The sequence below is a fragment of the Saccopteryx leptura genome, chromosome X (genome assembly GCF_036850995.1).
Source record: "Saccopteryx leptura isolate mSacLep1 chromosome X, mSacLep1_pri_phased_curated, whole genome shotgun sequence".
Lineage (NCBI taxonomy): Eukaryota > Metazoa > Chordata > Mammalia > Chiroptera > Emballonuridae > Saccopteryx > Saccopteryx leptura.
Genome location: NC_089516.1, coordinates 3,771,179 through 3,795,215, shown reverse-complemented (window position 1 = coordinate 3,795,215; position 24,037 = coordinate 3,771,179). Strand labels below are relative to the sequence as shown.

At 47.2% G+C, this 24,037-nt stretch overlaps 1 protein-coding gene and 1 long non-coding RNA gene across 4 annotated transcripts in view; one reads left to right on the top strand and one right to left on the bottom strand.

Moving 5' to 3' along the window:
- GPR143 (G protein-coupled receptor 143) overlaps window positions 1-13,834 on the top strand; it is a 22,569-nt gene extending 8,735 nt beyond the window's left edge. The window contains exons 4-9 of one of the 2 annotated variants that reach the window (XM_066357915.1): window positions 1,130-1,222; window positions 3,153-3,262; window positions 5,187-5,295; window positions 6,038-6,155; window positions 7,644-7,884; window positions 13,185-13,834. In XM_066357915.1, coding sequence (XP_066214012.1) covers window positions 1,130-1,222; window positions 3,153-3,262; window positions 5,187-5,295; window positions 6,038-6,155; window positions 7,644-7,884; window positions 13,185-13,279 — 766 coding nt within the window. In that variant the 3' untranslated portion in view covers window positions 13,280-13,834. Of the gene's footprint in view, window positions 1-1,129; window positions 1,223-3,152; window positions 3,263-5,186; window positions 5,296-6,037; window positions 6,156-7,643; window positions 8,049-13,184 lie in introns of those variants that run through there. The other variant, XM_066357916.1, reaches the window with a different exon arrangement.
- Window positions 2,038-24,037, bottom strand: LOC136386517 (uncharacterized). Of its 2 annotated transcripts, XR_010747915.1 has the most exons (6): window positions 23,502-24,037; window positions 20,687-20,777; window positions 18,041-18,191; window positions 12,207-12,357; window positions 3,202-3,349; window positions 2,038-3,101 (listed from the first exon to the last, which is right to left on the bottom strand). It is a non-coding gene; the product is annotated as an uncharacterized lncRNA (long non-coding RNA). The 2 variants fall into 2 exon arrangements; XR_010747916.1 differs by lacking the exons at window positions 2,038-3,101; window positions 3,202-3,349 and adding an exon at window positions 8,691-8,754 and having other exon boundaries at window positions 23,502-24,030.

The following is a 24,037-nucleotide window of genomic DNA, read 5'->3' as shown; positions in this document are numbered from 1 at the left end:
CTGCTCAATTCAGCAGCCTCCTGCAAAGCTCTGGCGTCTAGGCAGGACACAGCCATTCCCAGGCCGCTCCAGAACTAGTTGTATAATGTAGAGGCAAAATACACTTGAGTCGTTTCCTTGTGACCTCCCTGCAGTCCAGCTGTGAAATACTTCTCCCGTAAGCTCATCCCTTAAGTGCTGTCTCTGTCTCCCTTCCCTCTTCTCTCCCTGGAGAAGGGCATGCTTTCTCTCTGATCCCTGACCGCTTCCTGTATCCACATAGCTGGGCTTTCAGAGTTAAACTGATGAGAGTGGGGTGGGGTTGCACTCTTTGCCTGGAGTCTGACAGATCTGTGAGGATGGTGCCACATGCATGCCACCTGGACCCCTAGCCCATGCAATCACATGGAGGAGCCACGTGGAAGGCTGGGTGGGGACAGATCACTCCTCGGGTGCTGAAGGTGTTGGTCTTCTTGGCGCCACCTGTAAGCTGGCTGCCCACGAGTCCTTTGGGGGAACAGGCTGGGGTGTGGTACATGGTAGAGACGGCCCAAGAATGTTAACTATGTAGCATGGGTGGGGCGTGGGGAGTGGGGAGCTGGCTCTCTGGCTACATCTTAACCACCCACTCCTTCAGGGGCCCTCTGGGCGTGGACCTGGCTTTCAGATGCTTATGTATTAGGAAGACGGGGGGATAGAAGTACCTTGCTTACTGGGTGAGCTGTGTACTTAAGGGTACCCATGCCTTGATCCCCTCATCCTTGGAAGGCTTATGTTGAGTGAGAGAAGCAAGACACAAAAGCCCTACGTATGATCGCATTTAGATGAAGTGTCCAGAGTGCACGAATCCACAGGGACAGAATGTGGATCCGTGGTTGCCAGAGGCCGAAAGCAGGAGCCACGGGAGTGACTGCTCCATGGGTGCAGGCTTGCCTATGCGGTGAGGACCCTGTCAGTTTGGGACTGGATAGAGACGGCATCACATTGTGCCTGGACTGAATGCCACCAAGTTGTTCAGCAGAAAGAACAACTCAGAGGCTCAGTGAGGAAGTCTTTGCCGAGGTCTTTTCTCGGAGTCTTGGGAGTGCAGGAGATGGTGGGTTTCCATGACTAGACCTTCTCAGCTGTGGCCCGTCTGCTTTTCCCCTAGCACCATCGTCCTCTACCACCTCATGGCCTGGGGCCTGGCTGCCCTGCTCTGCTCCGAGGGGCTGCTCATGCTCTACTACCCTTCCCTGTCCAGGTAAGGCAGGACTGTCCACGTGCTGGCTCCATGGGGCCTCCCCAAGGTGTGTCTTCTTGCAGGGGGGTGCACGGTGCTGACCCAGACTGGGCGCCTTGCAGCTCAGGCCATGATAGGGGGGTGGCTTGTGAGTCTGTGCTCACTGGCAAGCTGCGAGGCCCAGGGTGCTCATGACAACAGCTCGCACCGAGCGGGTTTCCCTGCCTCTGTTGGTGGGGTGGCTGCCTATGCCCACGTGTACGCACAGCGTCAGGGATGTCTGCTCCACAGACACACGTGTGCAAATATTTAGGCACAACCCCTTGGCGTTGATACGGCTTTCTCACGCCTGCTGTTTCACTCCTATTCTTCAAACCGGCTTCCTCTGCACAAGCAGGTGAGCTTAACTTTCTAGGAATTCAAAGTGATGTGGAAGAATCCAAGGGTCCCTCTTGGAAGTGCTCATTCTAAGCCTCTGCTTGTCACACTTTCTCACATCTCTGTCCTGTGCTCTTGGCTATCAGGAACACAGTTACAGGGAGATGTGGTCTCTGAGATTGTCCCAAGATGTTTTCAAGTTCAAAATTTCATCAATGGAAAAATCCTATCAATGTAAAGCCTCAAGGTCCCTCTAAGCATATATAGCTTCTTAACTTCCACTGGAAAACTGAAAAACCAAGGTTGGGCAGTGTCCCTGAGTCTGTGACTTTAGGCTTGTGTAAACTAGGAATCAGCACAGCGTAATCCACAGGACAAATCCGCCCCCCCGCCCTGCCTGCTTTTGTAAATAAAGTTTTATTGGAATACAGCCATGTCCATTTGTTTATGTATTGTATATGGCTTCATCACAGTTGAACAGTTTTGACTGGAGTATGTGGCCCAGGAAGTGTGGGATATTTACTGTCTGCTCCCTAACAGAAAAAGGTTGCTGACCTGTCGTGTAGACTGTTCTTCTTCCTTCTTTTCACTTCATGCAGTTCTGGTATTACACTGGGGGTGCTCGCATAGCTCTGTGAGCACCCATCCACACAGCCTGCTCGGCTGAGGAACTCGGAGAGGACACCGAGTGTCCGCGGCTGTTAGAATCGGCTGCACTTAAATGGGAAGGGGAGATTCCATCCCATACCTTCCCCTGTGGATGTTGGAGACTCCCGGGGAAGTTGCACGAGGGACCCTTTGCTGCAGGGCTCACGCAGGGTCAGCGCCCCGGAGCCACATGGTCTTCAGGAGGCCACCACATTGTAGCATTGTTCATCCTTCATTAGCTCTTAATCCTCGTATGCTATGACCCAGAGCCCTCAGAATTCTTCCTGTCCTCCCTCTCTCATTTGTCACTTATTCCGTCTTGACCTCCGAATCCTGTCCCTTCCTCTTCTCAAGCTATTCTAGACCACATTTTTGCCTTCACGCCCTGTGGTGACCTGTCAATGGAAATCCTGGTCCCTCTCCCTGAAAAGACCCACATGATGGTTCTCATCAACCATGAGAAGTGGTGTCCATTGCAATACAAAGCTCGGGTATCTGACTTGATCAACGAGATGCCCTGGTGTTGGCCAGGACAGCCAGGCATAGCGCATAGGAAACACGCAAAACCTAATTAGTTTATGGAGTGTCTTTGTCTGGCTTGCACTGTGTGTTTTTCCCCTGAATGGAGCCCGTGGGGGAAACCCACCACCCTGGAGTGTCCCCCTTCCCTGCTGTTTCCCAGCAGGGCACTGTGGAGGCTCCCACAGTGGAGCCTTAGAAGTCCTCCCATTGACGAGACAAACAGAAATACAACTGATCGCCCATACTCGTTTGTGATTTATTGCTTCTTCACGGACGTGAACTATGAGTCACGCTTCCTATGGGTGGAGTCCGGGGTGCATTTGTCTTTTTGCTTTCATCTTCTCATGGGTGCCTGGGAAGTAAGCAAGCACTTTTCCAGAATAACTTGGTTTTCCTCTTTCAGATGTGAGAGGGGTCTGGAGCACGCCATCCCCCACTACATCACCACATACCTGCCACTGCTGCTCGTCCTTGTGGCCAACCCCATCCTGTTCCGGAAGACCGTGACGGCAGGTAAACAGGGATGGCCTGTGCCCTGGGTTTGGTTGATGACACACGTTGTCCTGCAGTGGTCTGGCACAGCTGGCCGCATTCACCACCCTTCAGACACATAAGCAGAATCCAGTTGCAGAAAGTGAGCAAGCCGACTTAGTCACAGGTGGCCCAGGTGCATTCCCAACGATAGCTCCAGGGCGGCACCAGGGGACTTTCCACTTCCGCCGGGGCTCCTCCTGGCTGTGACCCAGAGGCCCCAGGAGTGGCTTTGGGAAGTGGTGTGGAGGCCAGTCAGGAGCGGAAGGAGAGGAAAGGGGTGGGGAAGGCATAGAGTCAGGTCTGAGGAGTCAAGGGCCCGTTGACTCCCGTGATGTACTTGGCCGATGTCTTTTGTCACTCGAGCAGGAAACAGGAAGTAGGGCACAGGAAATGAGTCAAACACCATGGGAAGAACTGGGTGAGAGGGAGGCTGTGAAGTCAGCAGAACACACTGGGAAGACATCTGGGCTGAGGCTGGGGACGTGCATTCCAGCCCCCACTCCATCCTGGAGGAAGCATGACCTTGAGCAGGTCTCCCTCCAGCCTCCCCCAGCAGCAAGAGTCTCTCAAGTGCAGAAGGAGAACAAGGCAGGTCGTTGAAGATCAGCTGAGGATTGTGGGACTGTAAAACCTTTCATGTTCTCTCCCACTGAGAGTAGGATGTTGTTACTGCTCTTTGGGTCACCTTTTTCATATCTATATTTAAAATTAGTGTATTAAATACAGCAATTTTTAACGAAGTTGCATAAAGATAGTGATTCGATTATATTAAACAAATGAAAATAGCATAAAAAGGAAAAAGGACCAGCCATAGCTGAGCGGCTCACTGGATAAAGCATTACCCTGGCACACATTCCAGCACACCAAGGTTGTGGGTTCAGTCCCCGGTCAGGGCATGTATGAGAAGCAGTCAATGAGGTCACAATTAAATGGAACACCTAAGTGGGACAATGAGTTGATGTTTTGCTCTTCCTCCCTCTCTTCTCTCTCTTTCCTTTTCTCCCTCCATCTCTTTCTCTCTTACCACGCCCCTCCCCCACTCTCTCAAATTAATGGAAAAAATTTTTTTTAAAAAGACTGGAAACACAGACTATGATGTTAACAGTGGTTGTTGCTGGGTGGACTGTGGATCATTAATTCTTGAAACTTTTTTATATTTTCCAACTTGTCTGTGAGGAGAAATTTTAAATCTTTCAATGTTTTAAAATAGCCAATGTGCATAATTTTTATAATAGAAAATATAAATCTTTTAAAATTTTTATTCATTAATTTTTAGAGAAAGAGGAAGGAAGAGGGAGAGAGAGAAACACTGATTTGTTGTTCCACTTATTTATGCATTCACTGGTTGATTTTTGTATGTGCCCTGACTGGGGATTGAACCTGCAACCTTGGCATGTCGGGATTACGCTGTAAACTGCTGAGGTACCAGGCCAGGGCCGAGAATATAAATCTCTAAAAGTACAGTTCCTGGGTCAGTAAAATCCAAATAAAATCCAGGCTTTAATTAATAGTACTACTGTACTGAAGTTAATGTCTTCCTTGTGGCAAAAGTCGTGTAAGGTGCTAACTTTGGGGGAAGCTGGCTGTAATCTGCACTATATTTGCAAACGTTCTGTATATCTAAAGTGGTTTCTAAGTTAACGTTTTAAATATAGCCATATATATGTATACATATATATTATATATATATATATATATATATATATATATATATATATATATATATATTTCCTTGAGTCTATGAGGACTCCACCTTGCAGGTTGTCAGGAGAGCATAGTGGTATCCTGTCCTGCTTCCTGGTTATGTGGCTTTGCTCACTGGGCCTTGCTTGTCCTACCTGTCACTCAGCAGATGTCAGTCATGACCATCACGTGTGATGCACATCCCATCTCTTCTTCACAGTGGCCTCTTTACTAAAAGGAAGACAAGGCATTTACACAGAGAAGGAGAGACGGATGGGAGCCATGATCAAGATCCGGTTCTTCAAGATAATGCTGGTTTTTGTTGTTTGGTAACCTTCCTTCTATTCTTTTTAACTCTCACGGGGAAGGGATGTGTAAACCGCTTGCTGTTCCGCTTTTCCACATGTGACCTCCTGGAAGTTCCAAAGGGGAGGAGAGGCTTTGGAAAGGAAATCTTTGAAACTGTGCTAGGAGCCCTTTGGGGAGATGCCTGAGAGACAGGAAGGCAAGCCCACAATTCATGCCCCTCTGGGAAGAGTCAGATCTCCTGGAATTGGATATAAAGCCCTCAGAACAAGAAGTCCCGCGGTTAGCATCCACACACCCCAGCCATGTGCATCCGGTGTTCTGCCACTGCTAGGGTTAGCATGAAAATACAGTGCTCGCTCATGCCTTTTAAACTCACCCATTGGCTTCGGTCTGGACACCAGGGGCTTGTGTCTAAGAAGATACAAAGGCAAGGACATGTCTTTGGCGTGATGACTCATAGCTCAGGCCAGAAGAGGGGAGAGCAATTTTTCTCTCCTCAGTTTCCCACACTGCAGGTGTCGTGCCCCAACCTCTCAGGTGGATGCTGTGAAAATAGACCTGTAACCTGTACGGACCAGATTGGAATCAGAAAAACTTTAGCTGCCGTGAAGCAGTAGATGGGGCCTGTCTTTGTGGGGTTAATCATTTCTCTGATACAAGGAGGTTTAGATGTTCCTGGTAGACATGTCTCCTGACCCCCAGCATTGGAAAACAAATTTTGCTCCTGTTCTCTTTACATATGGGCTGTTTTCTTCCTAACAGTTGGTTGTCGAACATCATCAATGAAAGCCTTTTATTCTATCTTGAGATGCAACCAGATATCAATGGAAATGCTTTGAAATATGTCAGAAATGCAGCCAAGACTGCCTGGTTTATTTTGGTAAGTCAATCTTGACTTAAATTTTCTTCTTGGCAAAAAAAAAGAAATCAGAAAAAGAAACCCACTCAGGAATATAATATCTTGTTATTATTTAAGGTTTCTTAAACAATTGATTGATTGAGAGAGAGAGAGAGAGAGAGAGAGAGAGAGAGAAGCATTGATTTGTTCCACTTAGTTATGCATCAGTGGTTGCTTCTTGTATGGGTCCATCGAACCCACAACCTTGGCTCATCGGGACGAGGCTCTAACCAACTAAGCTACCTGGTCCAGGCTGATATCTTGTTATTTAAATAGATCTGGTACCATCTGGGTTTCGAACCTGGGTCCTCAGCATCCTAGGACAATGCTTTATCCATCTTACCATAGTATGCTAACTGCTGATGTCACTCATTGTTGGGAATATTATTAAATGGCACCAATTTGATAAAACCTCTCAGGCAGACTGATCTCAGGGAATTTCTCCTGAAGAAATATTTCAGACTGTGAAAAAGCCATAGGGATGAAGGTATTCCTTATAAAATTATCCATAATTATAAAGCATTATAGACCCAAATTTTTTAAAAAGGGAAGAGTTAAGTAAGTTATACTCTTTCATCTTGATGCAGTGTTATGCAGATGTTAGGAAGTCTGTAGCATTAACTAAAATCTGAAAACGGTATAAAAATTATATTAAATACTACTACATAATAACACATGCACGAAATATATTAGTAGAAATACATGTGAGAGTAAAACATGGAAAGAGCATGGGTAGATCTCTCCCCCAGTGATTCCATTGTATTGCTTTTGTAATAAAAAAGACACACATGAGCTGTTAGTGGAGCTCGTTGCCCTGTACAGAATTAATATTTCTGCCTAACCAGGTGGTGGCACAGTGGATAGAGCATTGTCCCGGGATGCTGAGGACCCAGGTTTGAAACCCTGAGGTCACTGGCTTGAGCGCAGGTTCACCAGTTTGAGCGTGGAGTTGCCGGCTTGAGTGCGGGATCATAGACATGACCCCAAGGTCACTGGCTCGAGCAAGGGGTCACTGGCTTGGCTGTAGCCCCCCCCCCCGGTCAAGGCACATATGAGAAAGCAATCAATGAACAATTAAGGCACCACAATTAGGAGTTGCTGCTTCTCATCTCTCTCCCTTCCTATCTGTCTCTCTCTCAAAAACAAAATTTAGGTCACTTTAGAATGGGAGGGAATCTGATTCCCAAGGACTTGACATTAAGATCAGCGGTAACTGCCTCCCTTGCTGTGCTGTGGAGTTCTGCTCCGTTTCTTCGGTTTGCTCCATGCGTTCTTACCACACCAACATGAGGAATGCTTCCTGGGCTCATTTGTCGCCTTTGGAATCTTTGTTAAATCAAAACCAACCAGTCACCCCTAAGTGAGGCTGGCCGGTGGGCATGCCAGGTGGAGTCTGCCACTCTGCAAGCCTCCAGGGCTGTGATGCTGCCACCCTGCCCTCACCGGCCGGGTGTCCTTGTTTCCTCTCAGGGCATCCTGAATCCAGCCCAAGGATTCCTCTTGTCTCTGGCCTTCTACGGCTGGTCGGGATGCAGCCTGGACTTCCAGTCTCCCCGGAAGGAGATCCAGTGGGAATCCATGACCTCAGCTGCCGAGCGGGCTTTCCCCAGCCACGAGGGCCCCTGTGTGCCCCGTGACAGTCCGGCCCCCAGGAAGGTGGTGCGTGTCGGTGGGCACACTTCCGACGAGGCCCTGAGCATGCTGTCCGAAGGTAAGGCCCTGGCTGCCCAGGCAGGCAGGCTGTGGGGGTCCAGGGGAAGCCCCGGAAGCCCTCTAGCAAACAAGGTGACATGGTGTGGAGGTGGTGTCCCGGGACCTGTAACGTCCTTCAGTAGGTGTGTGGCGAGTTACAGTAGCCCACGTTGACACCAAGCCTGCATTTCATAACTCACTTCTCCTTTCAGGATTTCATGGGTGCCTTTTGCTTAGTGATTAAGCACCATAGCCTTGTGTTAATTCTAAATGGCCCCTCCTTGGCCTAGATGGCACTGTGAACAGGAGAGAAAGGGTTCCTTGGGCCCCCGCACTACCATTTGCTGTGCATGGTCGGACAGGACCTCTGCACATTACAGGTGCTTTGGTTTATCCAGCTCGCTCGGGGCCATTTAAGGTGAGAGGCCAGTCAGCCTGCATAGGCTCTTCGAATTTGTTCTTTTCGTTAAAGATCAGCGCAGTGATCTTCACATTGTGCCCTGCCGAACTCTGATGTGGTCTTTCAGGCCTTTAGGAAATGATTCAATCCCATTCCAAACTGCATTCAAAAATCTTAAGAAAGCCTGACCAGGCGGTGGTGCAGTGGATAGAGCCTCGGACTGGGATGCAGAAGGACCCAGGTTCAAGACCCCGAGGTCACCAGCTTGAGCGCAGACTCATCTGGTTTGAGCAAAAGCTCACCAGCTTGGACCCAAGGTCACTGGCTTGAGCAAGGGGTTACTCGGTCCGCTGAAGGCCTGTGGTCAAGGCACATATGAGAAAGCAATCAATGAACAACTAAGGTGTTGCAATGCACAACGAAAAACTAGTGATTGATGCTTCTCATCTCTCCATTTCTGTCTGTCTATCCCTCTCTCTGACTCTGTCTCTGTAAAAAATAAAATAAATAAAAAAAAATCTGAGAAAAATAGCTCATGGCCGAGTGTGTTGGTAACCAAACACTAACCACCCGGGCCCACCAACCCGTTACCTCGTGGTGGGAGCTCAGAGTAACGTTCACCCACCCTCTTCGTGTAGTGAAGACTGTTCCGGGATGGCAAGGTGAGCTGCAGTTACATCAGCTCCGTAGCTATGTAAAACCAAACTCCTTTGATATGATGCAATGAGATAAAAAAGCAAAAAAGGTGTTTAGGTAGATGGAAACATCTGGGAGACCGCCACTTTTGGTTTTAAGTATTGTATTGACTGAAGAAGCTGTAATACTTATGATTACATTTAAAAAATGTTTAAATTCATTTTAGAGAGGTGGGAGAAAGGGAGAGAAAGAGAGAGGGAGACAGAGGTGGGGGAGGAGCAGGAAGCATCAACTCCCACATGTGCCCATGACTTCCGCATTCCAGGTTGATGCTTTATTCACTGCGCCACCACAGGTCAGGCTGTTTTTTGTTTTTAATACAATCCAAATTGTAACTTACCATATATATTATGAATTGTTGCCAATGGACTACTGTCTTCTGTTTGTGTGAGGGTACCTTGTAAGCTTTAGTCTTGGCAAAAACATATGTCTCTTGAAGAGAAAAGGTTTGAAATTTACCACTCTGACCACAGTCACTGTGACATTTTCTCTGGACTGAGTATTCGGAATGTCCCAGCAAAGTGATCCTTGAGAGAGGGGTCACTGGCAGCTAAACATTCATGGGAGCCTGCTGGTGATATGTGAGAGGTTTGGGAAGCTGAGAGAGAACGGTGAAGATGGGCGAGTACGTATGTCTGGGTGGCACGGGCTGCCTCTTTCCACACCTGGCACTGAGGCTGGGCACTGATGGGCCTGGTTCCCTGTTCAACCCCTTCTCCACCCATTGTGCCATCACAGTGGGTCCTCATCTCACCACTATGGGCATTTAGAGCTAGGTGATTAAATTTTTTTAATTCATTTTTTTAGAGAGAAACATAAATTTGTTGTTCCACTTAACTATGCACTCATTGGTTGCTACTTGTATGTGCCCTCACTGGGGATCGAACCCTCAGCCTTGGTGCATTGGGACAATGCTGTACCCAGCTGAGTTACCCAGCCAGGGCTGAGCTGGGTGATTCTTTATGCTGAGGTGTCCTGTGCACTGCTCCGTGTTGAGCAGCAACCTTGGTCACCACCCACCAGCTGCCAGGAACTCTGCTCCCAGTTGTGACAACCAAACTGTTTCCGGTTGTCAACAAACACCCCCTGAGGAACATAGTGACCCAAAGTCAGGGCCTGTGTCTCAGAATAATTAGGCTTTTCAAAGCTGGGGTCCACAAATTTGCTTTTTCCAACATGTTGTCTGATACAGACACACACACACAGAGCTAAAGACAAACTCCACACAACTTAAAGCCCACACAACCCAAACCACTCTGTACAGAAACAGTGTGATTTGGAGCAAAGAAAATATGCATATGACTTCAGAGTCTCCTGTTGTTTTTGATCCCTCCTCTTCAGATACATAGAAGGAGGGTTTGTTTTCAGGTGACTAGCTTGGTGTAAGTCTCAGTGCCTCTAAACAGGCTGATGCATTAGTTGATTGCTACCTGGAGACTGGTATGGTCAGACTGTAATTGGACACCTTGAAGGGCAACAGTGGTTGTGGCTAACGCTGAAGACAGTGAGTTCACAGACTGTGGGGTCAAATCCTTCCTCAAGGCGAAGAGACCCACCGATAGAATGCTGTTAGCACGGTGCCTCCTAAGAAAGGAGCCAAAAATAGTATCTTGACATTTCCAGCCTTGTTCGCGCTCCCATCTGGCCTTTTAAAGTGCCCAAGGCCATCTTTAGAGGTCAGGTAAAACACTGGAAATAACAGTAAAACCCATCCCAATTGTCTTTGAGAGTTGAGCTCCGTTTTCAGCTTGTTTCCATCAATAATCAAAGAAGGAAATGTCTTAAACGTCTTTAAGTGTGGGTAGTATCCCAATAGCTGAAGCTAACATCCAGGATCTGATACATACGGTAATTCTTCTTTGGCTTCAACGGATCAGGGGAGAAGAGGTGGATTTCCCATGAGACCCAAGGTCTCACCCGTCTAACGTCACCCTGTGCTAGGTCCTCTATTATCCCCCAAGCCCTGTAGGAAAGGGAGCGGGGAAGGGAATGGCTCTTGTAAGGGGGCAGGGCCACAATGGAGCTGGGGGTTGGCTGCTATGGAAGGGGCACAGTGCAGCAGACCTTTAGGTGTGGCCCTGGCAGGAGGGGCAGTGGCAAGAATACAACCCAGGGGCGAGGTTCTGGAAAAGGGGCGTGGCCAGAGTAGAGCCCATGGGAGGAGCCTTGGCTGGACCCATCTAGTGCAGTACAGCCTGCCTGGAAGGGCAGGTCCAGGCTGAGTGGAGGGCAGACATACAAAATGTGGGAGATGTGGAGAACGGCAGCCCTTCCCTGTGGTGACTAAGAGGCTGGCCGTGCAGATGGGGGCTCGGCTGTACACAATCTGGGATACAGCACATAATGGGGTCTAGGAAGGGGGCATGGGCATGTGGGGGACTGAAGCTGTCGTGGGAACAGTCCCAAGCGTCATGTCCTATAAAGAACATAGTGATGGGAGTGGGCAACCTGCCTCTGTCTCTACAACAGTGTCTCCTGTCTCCCCCAATTCGCTGTTTATGCCACAGTTCCCTGTTCTGACCAGAATTCCGTCTCTCTAACGACCCATATGCTTCCAGTGGCCCACAGTTCTCTATTCACTCCCATGACCACCTGTCTCCATCACACTTCTCTCATTCCCACAATACACTATATATCCACAATTTCCCGGAGCAGCTGTAATCTTTTTTTTTTTTTTTCTTTTTTTTTTTTTCATTTTTCAGAAGCTGGAAACAGGGAGAGACAGTCAGACAGACTCCCGCATGCGCCCGACCGGGATCCACCCGGCACGCCCACCATGGGGCGACGCTCTGCCCACCAGGGGGCGATGCTCTGCCCATCCTGGGCGTCGCCATGTTGCGACCAGAGCCACTCCAGCGCCTGGGGGAGAGGCCACAGAGCCATCCCCAGCGCCCGGGCCATGTTTGCTCCAATGGAGCCTTGGCTGCGGGAGGGGAAGAGAGAGACAGAGAGGAAAGCGTGGCGGAGGGGTGGAGAAGCAAATGGGCGCTTCTCCTGTGTGCCCTGGCCGGGAATCGAACCCAGGTCCTCCGCACGCTAGGCCGACGCTCTACCGCTGAGCCAACCGGCCAGGGCGGGCAGCTGTAATCTTTATCTTTCCCACAATGCTTTGTTTTTTCCACAATTACCTTTACCCATACCCTCTGTGTCGCGGCCTGGGATTGAACCCACCACCTTGGAGTTTCCTGAGGACACTCTAACTGAGCTAACCGGCCAGGGCCGTTCCTGCCTTTCTTCCTACTCACCAGTCTCCATGGACCTTGGTTATGGTTTCAGGCTGTGTCCAGTGATGTGAAGCCATGCACCGGGCTGTACTTAGCACTCAGCATGTGTTCTTGAGCACCTTCCATGTGTCCGGTGTCCCGTGAGGCACTACACACACTGAGACTCTGCATTCTGTGGAGAGACAGAGAAAAACCACAGGTGATTATGTTCCATTCCACGTACTGAGGAGCCTATGAAGCAAAACAGTCAGCAGGGCGCAGGAGGCTGGTTTTAGGTAGGGTGTCCTGGCCGCCTCCCAAAGGAGGAGATCACATTTGAATTGAGACCTGTGGGAAGCATAGCACGAAGCCATAAGAAAAATATCACGGAAAAGGGACGTACAACGGCATGTGGCGGGGTGAGCTTAGGGTGTAAGTCAGAGGCTGGGTGGCCTGGAGACATGAGAGGAGGCTGCAGTTGTCAGCCAGGCCCCTTAGTGGAGGGAGTAGGGGTGCTGGCTATTTCCACAGTAGGCAGTCACTTGCCCCATGCGTGGCTGCAAAGGCCACCGTGCTTTGTGGCTTCCATCTCTGAATTCTTGGCGTGCAGCCTAGAACCTAGCACCCTGCAGGATGTTTGCGAATGAAGAAACTAGACTGACTCCTGTTTCCAAGTACTCACACACAGTTCTGTGTGAAGGCATGTTCTTGGAAAGATTACGCAGCCCTTTAGAATGTTTCTTAGCAGGAAGAACGTTTGCTTTTATTCTAGATAGCCCACTCCCCCAACTTCCTGGAAATCATGTGGCATCATTTGTGAAAAGGCAACTTGGAGGTGTCTTAGTTTGACCGGGGGGGGGGGGTGATCTTCCCTCTTTGTGGACCTACTGGACTTGAATGCAGGTGGCCAGGCAACTACAAATTCACTGTAATCTCGTTCCTAATGCGACCCTTTTCAAGCTTGTGAGACACCTGCCAGGACACTGACACCGTCACAACCCTTTCTCTCTTCCTCTCCAGGTTCTGATGCTGGCACAATTGAAATCCATATTGCAAATGGGTCCCGCAGCTTGAATGAGGTTGAATCTTTCCCCAAAATCCAGGGAGACCTGTAAGAGGGGTGTGGTATGACGGTGACTCCATATTCTCCGACTACACATCTCATGCTTTAGAATCGTGTTCTTGCCTTCCTATCTCCACACTGTCGGGAGGGAGCGTCCCACAGGCTCACTGTTATCATCATGGTACAGCCTCTCCCTGAGGGTCCTTTCGGTGATTAGAGAAATGGCCCATGAGCGTGCTCTTGGGAATGGACGATTTCCTTGTAGATCAGTGATTTTTAAATGATGTGCCTCAAGATTTTTTTTAAGCATGCAAGACCTGAATATTTAGTGAGGGGCACTGGTCTCTTTTCCCTTATAGTCAAACTAATAAAATGACAACAGCCCAAACAACAATAGCCATTTGGTGAGAATAAAAAAAAATTATACCTATTATTTTTGTCAGATAAGTGTTCTGCATAATTTTAGTAATTAGTTTGTGTGCCACAAGAGTCAAAAGGTTGAAAATCGGCTGTTCTAGTCAAATGCTCAGCAACTTCTGTAGATGCTGCAATGTAATGCCAGGTCCACATCCTTTGTAAAGTTAATAAAGTTGTAACCAACCTCCCAGTCTGGCTTGGATTTTGTCTGAATAACACTTTCTGCAAATTTTTGTTCTCGGGTAAAGTTATTGGTGCTGAAAGGCAGCCAAGCAGAGAAGCAGCAGGCAAGCAGGGCACCGGGAGCTGCTGTACTGCAATGTTGCTCATTCACGGCGAGATGGCGCAGGAAGCAGCCACTGTTTGGAAGCATTCAGTGTTTGGTCCTGAGGCGGTGCTACAATGTTTCCATTGCACCACAAGAGGGCGCCAAGAGCAGTTTTATTAGGAATTCGGTCTTTAGCCTCCTGTTGTGTTGAGACGTGAGACTCAGGTATCCTTGGAATAGATTCATGTTCATATCACTGCCTAGATCTCAGCCATTTCATCATTCGGAAAATATACATGTATGTTTGTATGGAGAAATACTGTAATACGCACTGAAGTTGCAGGCTAGTCAGGTGTCTGTAGCAAAGGATAGTACTTTCAGTGGACACTGCAGACAGCTTTGCCATGCGACAGCTTTTACAGGAAATGCTCCCCAGTAAAGGTACTGATGATGCCTAGCAGGGTACGAGGAGCTGATGTTACACAGGCACCACGAGATGGCAAAAGAAGCTGCTACCATTAAGAAGAATTCAGCCTTTTGTACCCAAGGGGCGCTGCAATGTTCTCATTGTACCACTGGAGGGTGCAGAAGGGCAGCTTTGATAGGAATTTGGACTTGAGCCCCCACGTTGTGTTGAGCAGCGACAGTCTCAGGAATCCTGGGAATTGATTCATGCTCACATCACTGCCTACGTCTCCACCATCCCATCAGTTGTCAAAATAAAAATTGTGTGTGTGTGTTGGCAGAAATACAGTAATATGCATTTGAGTTGCAGACCAGCCAAATGTCTGAAGCAAAGCAGGACAATATATTTTTAAAATTTCTTAAGAATTGATTTTAGACAGCGGTAGAGCTTCAGCCTGGCGTGCGGGGGACCTGGGTTCGATTCCCGGCCAGGGCTCATAGGAGAAGCGCCTATTTGCTTCTCCACCCCCCCCTTCCTCTCTGTCTCTCTCTTCCCCTCCCGCAGCCAAGGCTCCATTGGAGCAAAGATGGCCTGGGCGCTGGGGATGGCTCCTTGGCCTCTGCCCCAGGCGCTAGAGTGGCTCTGGTTGCGGCAGAGTGACACCCCGGAGGGGCAGAGCATCGCCCCCTGGTGGGCAGAGCGTAGCCCCTAGTGGGCGTGCCGGGTGGATCCCGGTCAGGCGCATTCGGGAGTCTGTCTGACTGTCTCTCCCCGTTTCCAGCTTCAGAAAGATACAAAAAAAAAAAAATTGATTTTAGAAAGACAGGAAGGGGGAAAGAGAAAGTGAGACTAGAACATAGATCTGTTCCTGTATATGCCCTGATCAGGGATAGAACCAGTAACCTCTGTGTCTTGGGACGAAACTCTAACCAACCCAGCCATCTGGTCAGGGCTGCAGGATGCTATTTTCTGAAGACACTGCAGACAGCTGTGCCATGTGACAGATTTTACAGCAAATGCTCTTGGGTAAAGTTACCGATGATACCAGAAGGCAGCAAAGTTGGAGAAGCAGCAGGTGAGCAGAGCACATGGAGCGGCAGTGCTGCAATGTTCTCGGTGCACCACGAGAGGGCGCCAAGGAGCTGCTTTCTTTAGGAACTCAGCCACGGTTCCACACACGGTGCTGCAATGTTCCTATATTGCAGTGCAGGAGGGCACAGAAGGGCAGCTTTAACTGAAATTCAGCCTTTGGTCCCCATACTGTTTTGAGCTGTGACAGTCTCAGGAAATTTCTGGAACCTGATTTATGGTCATATCACTACCTAGGTCTCACCTTTCCATCAGTTGCTAAAAGACATTTATGTGTATGTGTGTATGTGCACACACATGTGCACGAGCCCTCTTTGGTTTATCCAGGTCGCTCGGGGACATTTAAGATGAGAACCCAGTCAGCCTGCATGGGCTCTTTGAATTTGTTCTTTTTTTTTTTTTTTTTTTGTATTTTTCTGAAATTGGAAACAGGGAGGTAGTCAGACAGACTCCCGCATGCGCCTGACCGGGATCCACCCAGCACGCCCACCAGGGGGCGTCGCTCTGCCACAATCAGAGCCATTCTAGCGCCTGAGGCAGAGGCCACAGAGCCATCTTCAGCGCCGGGGCAAATTTTGCTCCAGTGGAGCCTTGGCTGCGGGAGGGGAAGAAAGAGACAGAGAGGAAGGAGAGGGGTAGGGGTGGAGAAGCAGATGGGCGCTTCTCCTGTGTGCCCTGGCCGGGAATTGAACCTGGGACTCCCGTACGCCAGGCTGACGCTCTACCACTGAGCCAACCAGCCAGGGCCGAATTTGTTCTTTTCATTAAAGCCCAGTGCTGTGATCTTCACATTGTGCCCTAACTACTGTGGTTCTTCAGGCCTTTAGGAAATGATTCAATCCCATTCCAAACTGCATTAAAAAATCTGAGAAAAAGAGTTCAAGCCGGAGTGTGTTGGTAACCAAACACTAACACACCCGGTCCCACCAACCCATTACCTTGTCCACCAGGGTAGCTCGTGGTGGGAGCTCAGAGTAATGTTCACCCGCCCTCTTCGTGTAGTGAAGACTGCTCCGAGATGGCAAGGTGAGCTGCCATTACATCAGCTCCTTAGCCATGTAAAACCAAACTCCTTTGATATGATGCAATGAGATAAAAAAGCAAAAAAGTTAGGTGTTGAAGTCAATGGAGACTTTTTGGAATCCTCTGACTTTTGCTTTTAGAATTTCGTATTGACACAATCAGCTGTAATGGTTACAACTACATTTGTTTTCTTCTTCTTTTTTAAAATACAGTCCACATTGTAATTATATATGATAAATTGTGCCAAGGGACTACTGTTTTCTGTTTGTGTGAGGGTTTCCTGTAAGCTTTAGTCTTCTCAAAAACATATTTCTCGTGAAGAGAACAGGTTTGAATGTCACTCTCACCACAGTCACTGTGACGTTTTCTCTGAGCTGACAATTTGGAATGTCATGGTGGCAAATGTCATTGAGAGAGGTGTCATTTTCAGCTAAAGGCTCATGGCAGCCCGCTGGTGGTCTGCGGTAGAGGCTTTGGGAAGCTGAGAGTCAGAGTGGCGGAGACCGGAGAGCGCGTGTCTCCAGGGAGGTGCAGGCTGCTTCTCTATACTCCCCTGGCATGGAGGTTGGCTAGAGCGGGGCCAGGTTCTGTTCAACCCTCCCTCACCCACTGTCCCTGTGGTCACAGTGGGTCCTCATCTCACCACTATGGGTATTTAGAAGTGGGTGATTTTTAAAAATGTTTTTATTCATTTTTTAAAGAGAGAGGAATATATTAATTTGTTTTTCCACTTATTTTTATTTTTATTTTTTTTACAGGGACAGAGAGAGAGAGAGTCAGAGAGAGGGATAGATAGGGACAGACCGACAGGAATGGAGACAGATGAGAAGCATCAATCATCAGTTTTTCATTGCAACACCTTAGTTGTTCATTGATTGCTTTCTCATATGTGCCTTGACCGTGGGCCATCAGCAGACCGAGTAACCCCTTGCTCAAGCCAGCAACCTTGAGTCCAAGCTGGTGAGCTATGATCAAATCAGATGAACCCACACTCAAGCTGGCGACTTCGGGGTCTCGAACCTGGGTCCTTCCGCATCCCAATCCGATGTTCTATCCACTGCGCCACTGCCTGGTCAGGCTGTTCCACTTATTCATGCATGCTTTGGTTGCTTTTTGTATGTGCCCTGACTGGGGATTGAACCAGTTGCCTTGGCCCAGTGGGAAGACGCTCTGCCTAATCTAGCCACCCGGCCAGGGCCAAGCTGGGTAGTTCCTTGTTCTGAGGTGTCCTGGGCCCTGCTGTGTATTGAGCAGCAACCTTGGTCACCACCCACCAGCTACCAGTAACTCTGCTCCCAGCTGTTGACACAACTGGGCCGTGATGACCAAACTGTTTCCAGTAGTCAACAATAGCCCTGGAAACAGCATGACCCAATGTCAGGGCTGGTGTCTGAGAATAATTAGGCTTTCCAAAGCTCCGATCCACAAATTGGCTTTTCCTATCATGTTGTCTGATACACACAGAGCCAAAGAAAAACCCAATGCAACCTAAACTCCACACAGCCTTAACCCTCAGTGCCCCAGCCCGGGATTGAACCCACAACCTTGGTGTTTCCTGATGACGCTCTGAGCTAACCGCCGGGGCCATTCCTGCCTTTCTTCCTACTCACCAGTCTCTGTGGCCCTCAGATATGAGTTCAGGCTGTGTCCAGTGATGTGAAGCCACGCACCGGGCTATACTTAGCACTCAGCAAGTGTTCTTGAGCACCTTCCGTGTGTCCGGTGTCCCGTGAGGCACTACACACACTGAGACTCTGCATTCTGCGGAGAGACAGAGAAAAACCACAGGTGATTATGTTCCATTCCACGTACTGAGGAGCCTATGAAGCAAAACAGTCAGCAGGGCGCAGGAGGCTGGTTTTAGGTAGGGTGTCCTGGCCGCCTCCCCGAGGAGGAGATCACATTTGAATTGAGACCTGTGGGAAGCATAGCACGAAGCCACGAGAAAAATATCGTGGAAAAGAGACGTACTATGGCATGTGGCGGGGTGAGCTTGGGGTGTAAGTCAGAGGCCAGGTGGCCTGGGGACACGAGAGGAGTCTGCAGTTTGTGTTGATAAAATCTTACTTTCTCTAGAGATTTATATCTACTTTAATATACTCTTTCATTGTTTTTATATTAACTGGTCATTTCCTCTAAACATGCTTTGAAAATGTTAGAATGCACTGTTGAAACTAAAGAGGTCAGAAAATTTTTATTACTAACTCAGAAATAATACTCCTAGAAACCTAGAATGTACAACCAGGGGGCACTAAGGTTAAAACCAGAAATGTATTTCAACATTCCTTTATATATTAATTTTTGAAATATTGGTATCATTTTAAAAATTGAGAAAATAAAGGGTTAAATAAAACTATAATTTTAGCACCCTTAAAACATTAAAAATGAGAATTTCCCCCTTATGTTGAAACAAATTCTTTAAACAATCTATATTCTCAGTATTCTGAAAAGACAAAATATCTGATTTAAATATGCTATGGTCTGGCCTGACCTGTGGTGGCGCAGTGGATAAAGCGTCGACCTGGAAATGCTGAGGTCGCTGATTCGAAACCCTGGGCTTGCCTGGTCAAGGCACATATGGGAGTTGATGCTTCCAGCTCCTCCCCACCTTCTCTCTCTGTCTCTCTCTCCTCTCTCTCTCCCTCTCTGTCTCTCTCTCTCCCTTTCTCTCTCCTCTCTAAAATGAAAAAAAAAAAAATATGCTGGCCCTGGCCAGTTGGCTCAATGGTAGAGCGTCGGCCTGGGGTGCAGGAGTCCCGGGTTTGATTCCTGGCCAGGGCACACAGGAGAAGCGTCCATCTGCTTCTCCACCCCTCCCCCTCTCCTTCCTCTCTGTCTCTCTCTTCCCCTCCCGCAGCGAGGCTCCATTGGAGCAGAGATGGCCCGGGCGCTGGGGATGGCTCTGTGGCCTCTGCCTCAGGTGCTAGAATGGCTCTGGATGCAACAGAGTGACGCCCCAGAGGGGCAGAGCATCGCCCCCTGGTGGGCATGCCAGGTGGATCCCGGTCGGGCGCATGCGGGAGTCTGTCTGACTGCCTCCCCGATTCCCGCTTCGGAAAAATGCAAAAAAAAAAAAAATGCTATGGTCTGGAATATTTCAACATTTTGAAATAAAAATACAAGTAAAAATATTCATGAAAAAGTGAAAAGTAAAAGTAACATTTAAAAATATTTGCATAAAATATATTTAATGTATCACTAAAATGAAACTATAACCATCTTGTAAAATCAATATTCTACATAAATAAGCTAACATAGTAAACTATTATTCTCCATCTCAAAAATAATAAAATGTCCTATTGTGTGGCCTTAAAAACTGCTGCAGACCATTTTTTTCAATGTGCTAAAAAGTAATATGCCATTCTCTGCCCTTAAGAAACAGATTCATATTGCGGAAAACCAATGCTTTGCTCAACTATAGCCACCTGTGGCTCTAAGAAGGGTGATCAGCGACAGCATAGCTCCCAATGGACTTAACAGGTTCTTCAAATCTCTGACATGATGGTTAGCGGCTCAAAAATAAATAAATAAAAGGGAATAAGGTATAAGATTTAAAAAATACATTTTATTAGACCCTCTATGCATGCTATGTTGATTACAAAAATGAAAAGGACTTGGTCCGTACCCTGAAAAAACAACTACACAGATGCATGACCCACCTGCTAAAGGAAACGGAGCAAAGGAAGAGAAGTGGGCGACGGAGCAGGGCAGAGGCACCCACAGACCTCCACACAAAACAAGGGTGTTTCAAGTCATTTAACTTGAGATCCTTTAAACTAGTAACTTCACAGAAACTTGAGGATAAGAAATCCATAATGAACGGCCATTGATTAAATTCCTACCTGAGGGGAAAGTTCTTTTTAACAAGAACTTGCTTGGCTCTTACTGAGTATCACTTATTTCTTTCTAAGTGCACAGCTAGACACACAAATCTGCACTTTAGGGATGAGATTTAAATCAGTGGGTACTATTTCAACTTTTATATATATATATATATATATATATATATATATATATATATATATATATATATATATATTTAAATTCAGTAATAGGCTAATAGGCCCCCCAGCCTTGTTATTTCTCATGTACACTTATTCAACCATTGAACTGTATAAATTTCATTCCAATTCAAATCAACAAATATTTAATTCCTACTTATGTGAAAAGAATAATACAAGGAATGAAAAGAACCTTCAGGAACTACAATCTAGAAAACAGGATAACACAAATTCATAAATTACTTTAACACATACCTTAACAGTTGGCTGTGTACCACAAAGGTAGTGTAAAACAAAGCCCGGGACAGTCAAAAGAAGTTTCATCTGGTTGGGGGATGACGAAGGTCTAATAAAAGAGATGGCTTTTACAATGGAATCTGGAGCCAGGGATATTAATTCCAGGAAACAGAGAAAAGGTAAAGAAATAGGGATTTGTTTAGGGAACAACAAACTGTTTTTTGGCCAAAAAATTTTTTTTAACAGAAGCCACATTACAAATGAAATCTTACATAGAGCCCCTATATATAACATAAATGTAGTATTTTATTGATATACTATATTTCATAAGTTCAAATTAATAGCATTTACTTATTATTAAGTCTAAAAATGTGAACATGCCATTATTTTGATAGTTCCCAATTTCTGTACTGTGTTTGATTACCCAATATTAAGAAAATCCACTTACAATACCCCACGTGAATAAGGGGTGAGGCGACAGTCACCATCATTCACTGTAAGGGGGACTGGGGCACAAACAGGCTCTATCTATCGACACACAAATTTGTGTACACTTTGACCCAGCATATAATCCATAGATGTGCAAAAATGTAAATGCTCACTGGAGCACTGTCTGTATTAATTACAGGGAAAACCAAACAAACCTAGCTCACTAAGGAAAGCCTGGTTAAGTAACTTATGCTATATCCTTTACCATGGAATACGAAGCAAACATTTTTTTTCAATGAGGAATATATACACCACACATAAAATGAGAAGGAAAAATATTCATAAGTATTCAAACTTATACTTAAGTGAAAATACCAATTTTCAGTAGCAGCAACTAAAATACACTGCTTATTAAGTATCAGACACTTGTGCTATGTGTTTAAGTAATGATTCATTTAACTTCATAATAAACACATGACACAAGGTTTCCTTTTATAAAAAAAAGAAAAAAATACACAGATATTAAGCAATTTTCCAAGGAAGCATAGCTAGTAAATAACAAAACCATAACTCAAACCAACACTGTCTGAATCCAGAATTTAAACTATGAGACAGTAATAACATACTTCAAAAACATGCTAACCAACTTTTGTTTTTAAATATAATTACACTTACAGTTAACTAGTTTATATTTACATATGTATATATAAAACTCTCCGGAAGTTGCAATTTAAAAAAATACACCCTCCAGTCTTGAGAAAATGAGGAAAAGGGGGCTTTTACATTTCCCATAACAACTTTCAGTGTTAAATTCTTTTTATTTATTTATTTTTAAAATTTATTATTTTTTATTTTTTAAAAAATATTTATTCATTTTTAGAGAGGAGAGAGACAGAGAGAGGAGAGAGAGACAGAGAGAGAGAGAAGCGGGTGGGAGCTGGAAGCATCAACTCCCATATGTGCCTTGACCAGGCAAGCCCAGGGTTTTGAACCGGCGACCTCAGCATTTCCAGGTTGACGCTTTATCCACTGCGCCACCACAGGTCAGGCTCTTTTTAAAGTTAAGCAAGTATTACTTGTAAAATTAAATTTTCCCAAAAATCTTGACCACACAATAAAGATCAACTTTATTAATCTTGCAACCTCAGGATACTTTTCAATTAAACAGATCCAGACACTTCAAAAGGTGAAGTGAAAGTTTTTTCACAAAGTTGAATCTCTATCAACATCTAATAACTGCTCATATTCCTCATCATAAACATAATTCAGAGAAGCACTGAAAACTTCCAATTAACATTAAAATGAAAACGAATGTATTTTCAGTTATCTTATTACTCATACAGTTGTTTTTGATCAATTATTCTGGATGTGCACATAACTGATATGCTAAAACCTGTACTATTCTCACCTGTACAACTGTTTTTAAGCAGAAACACACATCTCAATTGAAGTTCAAATATGCACTATGTGTATAATTCATTCACTCACCCATTTGGCAAACACTGAGAGCCCACTAAGAGTCAAACATTGTGCTGGACGCCAGACAGGTTTTTCTATAACCCAGGACACTACCAGTCTGTGAACTGTTTGGTATTGGTCCCTAAGAAGGTAGGTACAGAGACTGGGTTTGTTTTTACATAACTTATTATTGCCAGACATACAATTTCACGTATGCTGGATCTAATAATTAAGAAAAATCTGGCTTGCATTTATGTCTATTTCTTCCATTTCATTTATCTAGTCATTCTACCGCATTTTACAAAAGTATTGCTTGAGTCAGATGTGAATTTAAGTCATTTACAGAAAAGTGAGGCACTGACAGGTTCAACGACTTGCTCAAGTCATAGAGACAGCAATGCTCTCATTCACCGATCCACTGATTTAACAAATATAAAGAACCTTGCAGGCCAAGCACCAAGCACCGCCCTGAAGCTCCGGTCTAGAACAAGAAAAGCGGAGAGCCCGGCCTCTTCGGGGTGAGTCCCATTCGCCTCCGAGTCCAGGAGCCCTCCTAGACCGTCTCAGAAAGACACCCGTAAAGGCCGGTGGACACAGCAGGTCCAGCATGTAAATGCCGCACAAAAGTACAAGAGAAAAAACCAGCAATCACGCGCACGCCCTTCTCCAAGTAGCCACTGGGACAAGAACCGTCCCAGCTCTGCGGCAGGCCCCGCCCCAGGGTCTCAGCCCCATTCCCAGCCCGGCTCCGCCCTGACTCGCGGCTTCCCGCCCCACGCCAGGCCCCGCCCCAGTGTCTCAGCCCCAGTCCCCAGCCCGGCCCCGCCCAGACTCGCGGCTTCCCGCCCCACGCCAGGCCCCGCCCCAGGGTCTCAGACCCCACTCCCAAGCCCGGCTCCGCCCCGTTCCCGCCCACCGCGTCATCAACATGAGTCCCGCGACTCACCCTCGTCCACCCAAGCTCCGCCTTCCGCTACAGGTCCGAGTGTTGCTCGAGAGCGGTCGCAAAGCCGCCCGGGCGTGTTCTTGACTCCCTGGACTCGGAACTCTCGCTCCTGGCGCCACTCTCAGTGCCCATGCCTCGACATGGCCGGGAGAAGAGGAACACGCGTAGTAACTGACTTGGTGACCACGGCACGGGTACGATACAGCGCCGCCATGACGGCTCCAGGGACAGAACCTCTGACCTTTAATCCCTCCGTCAATGCGCAGGTCACGGGTGGAGCCACGGGAGCCCCGCCCACCTGCAACAGAGCACTGATGATGCGCGAGCAGGGTGCAGTAAGAGCACGCGTGGCGTTGGTAGAGAGACTAGGTAACCTCGGGGACGAAGTCAGTGCCTGGATGTCTTCACTGGCAGCGATTCGCAAAGTTTAGTGTGGAAATTTTTTTTACCCCAGAAATTTCGCCATCCCAGGCATCCCGTGGGCCTGGTCCTGCAGTAAATTCTCTGACGCTACACTCACTGTCCTGCAGCCTGTG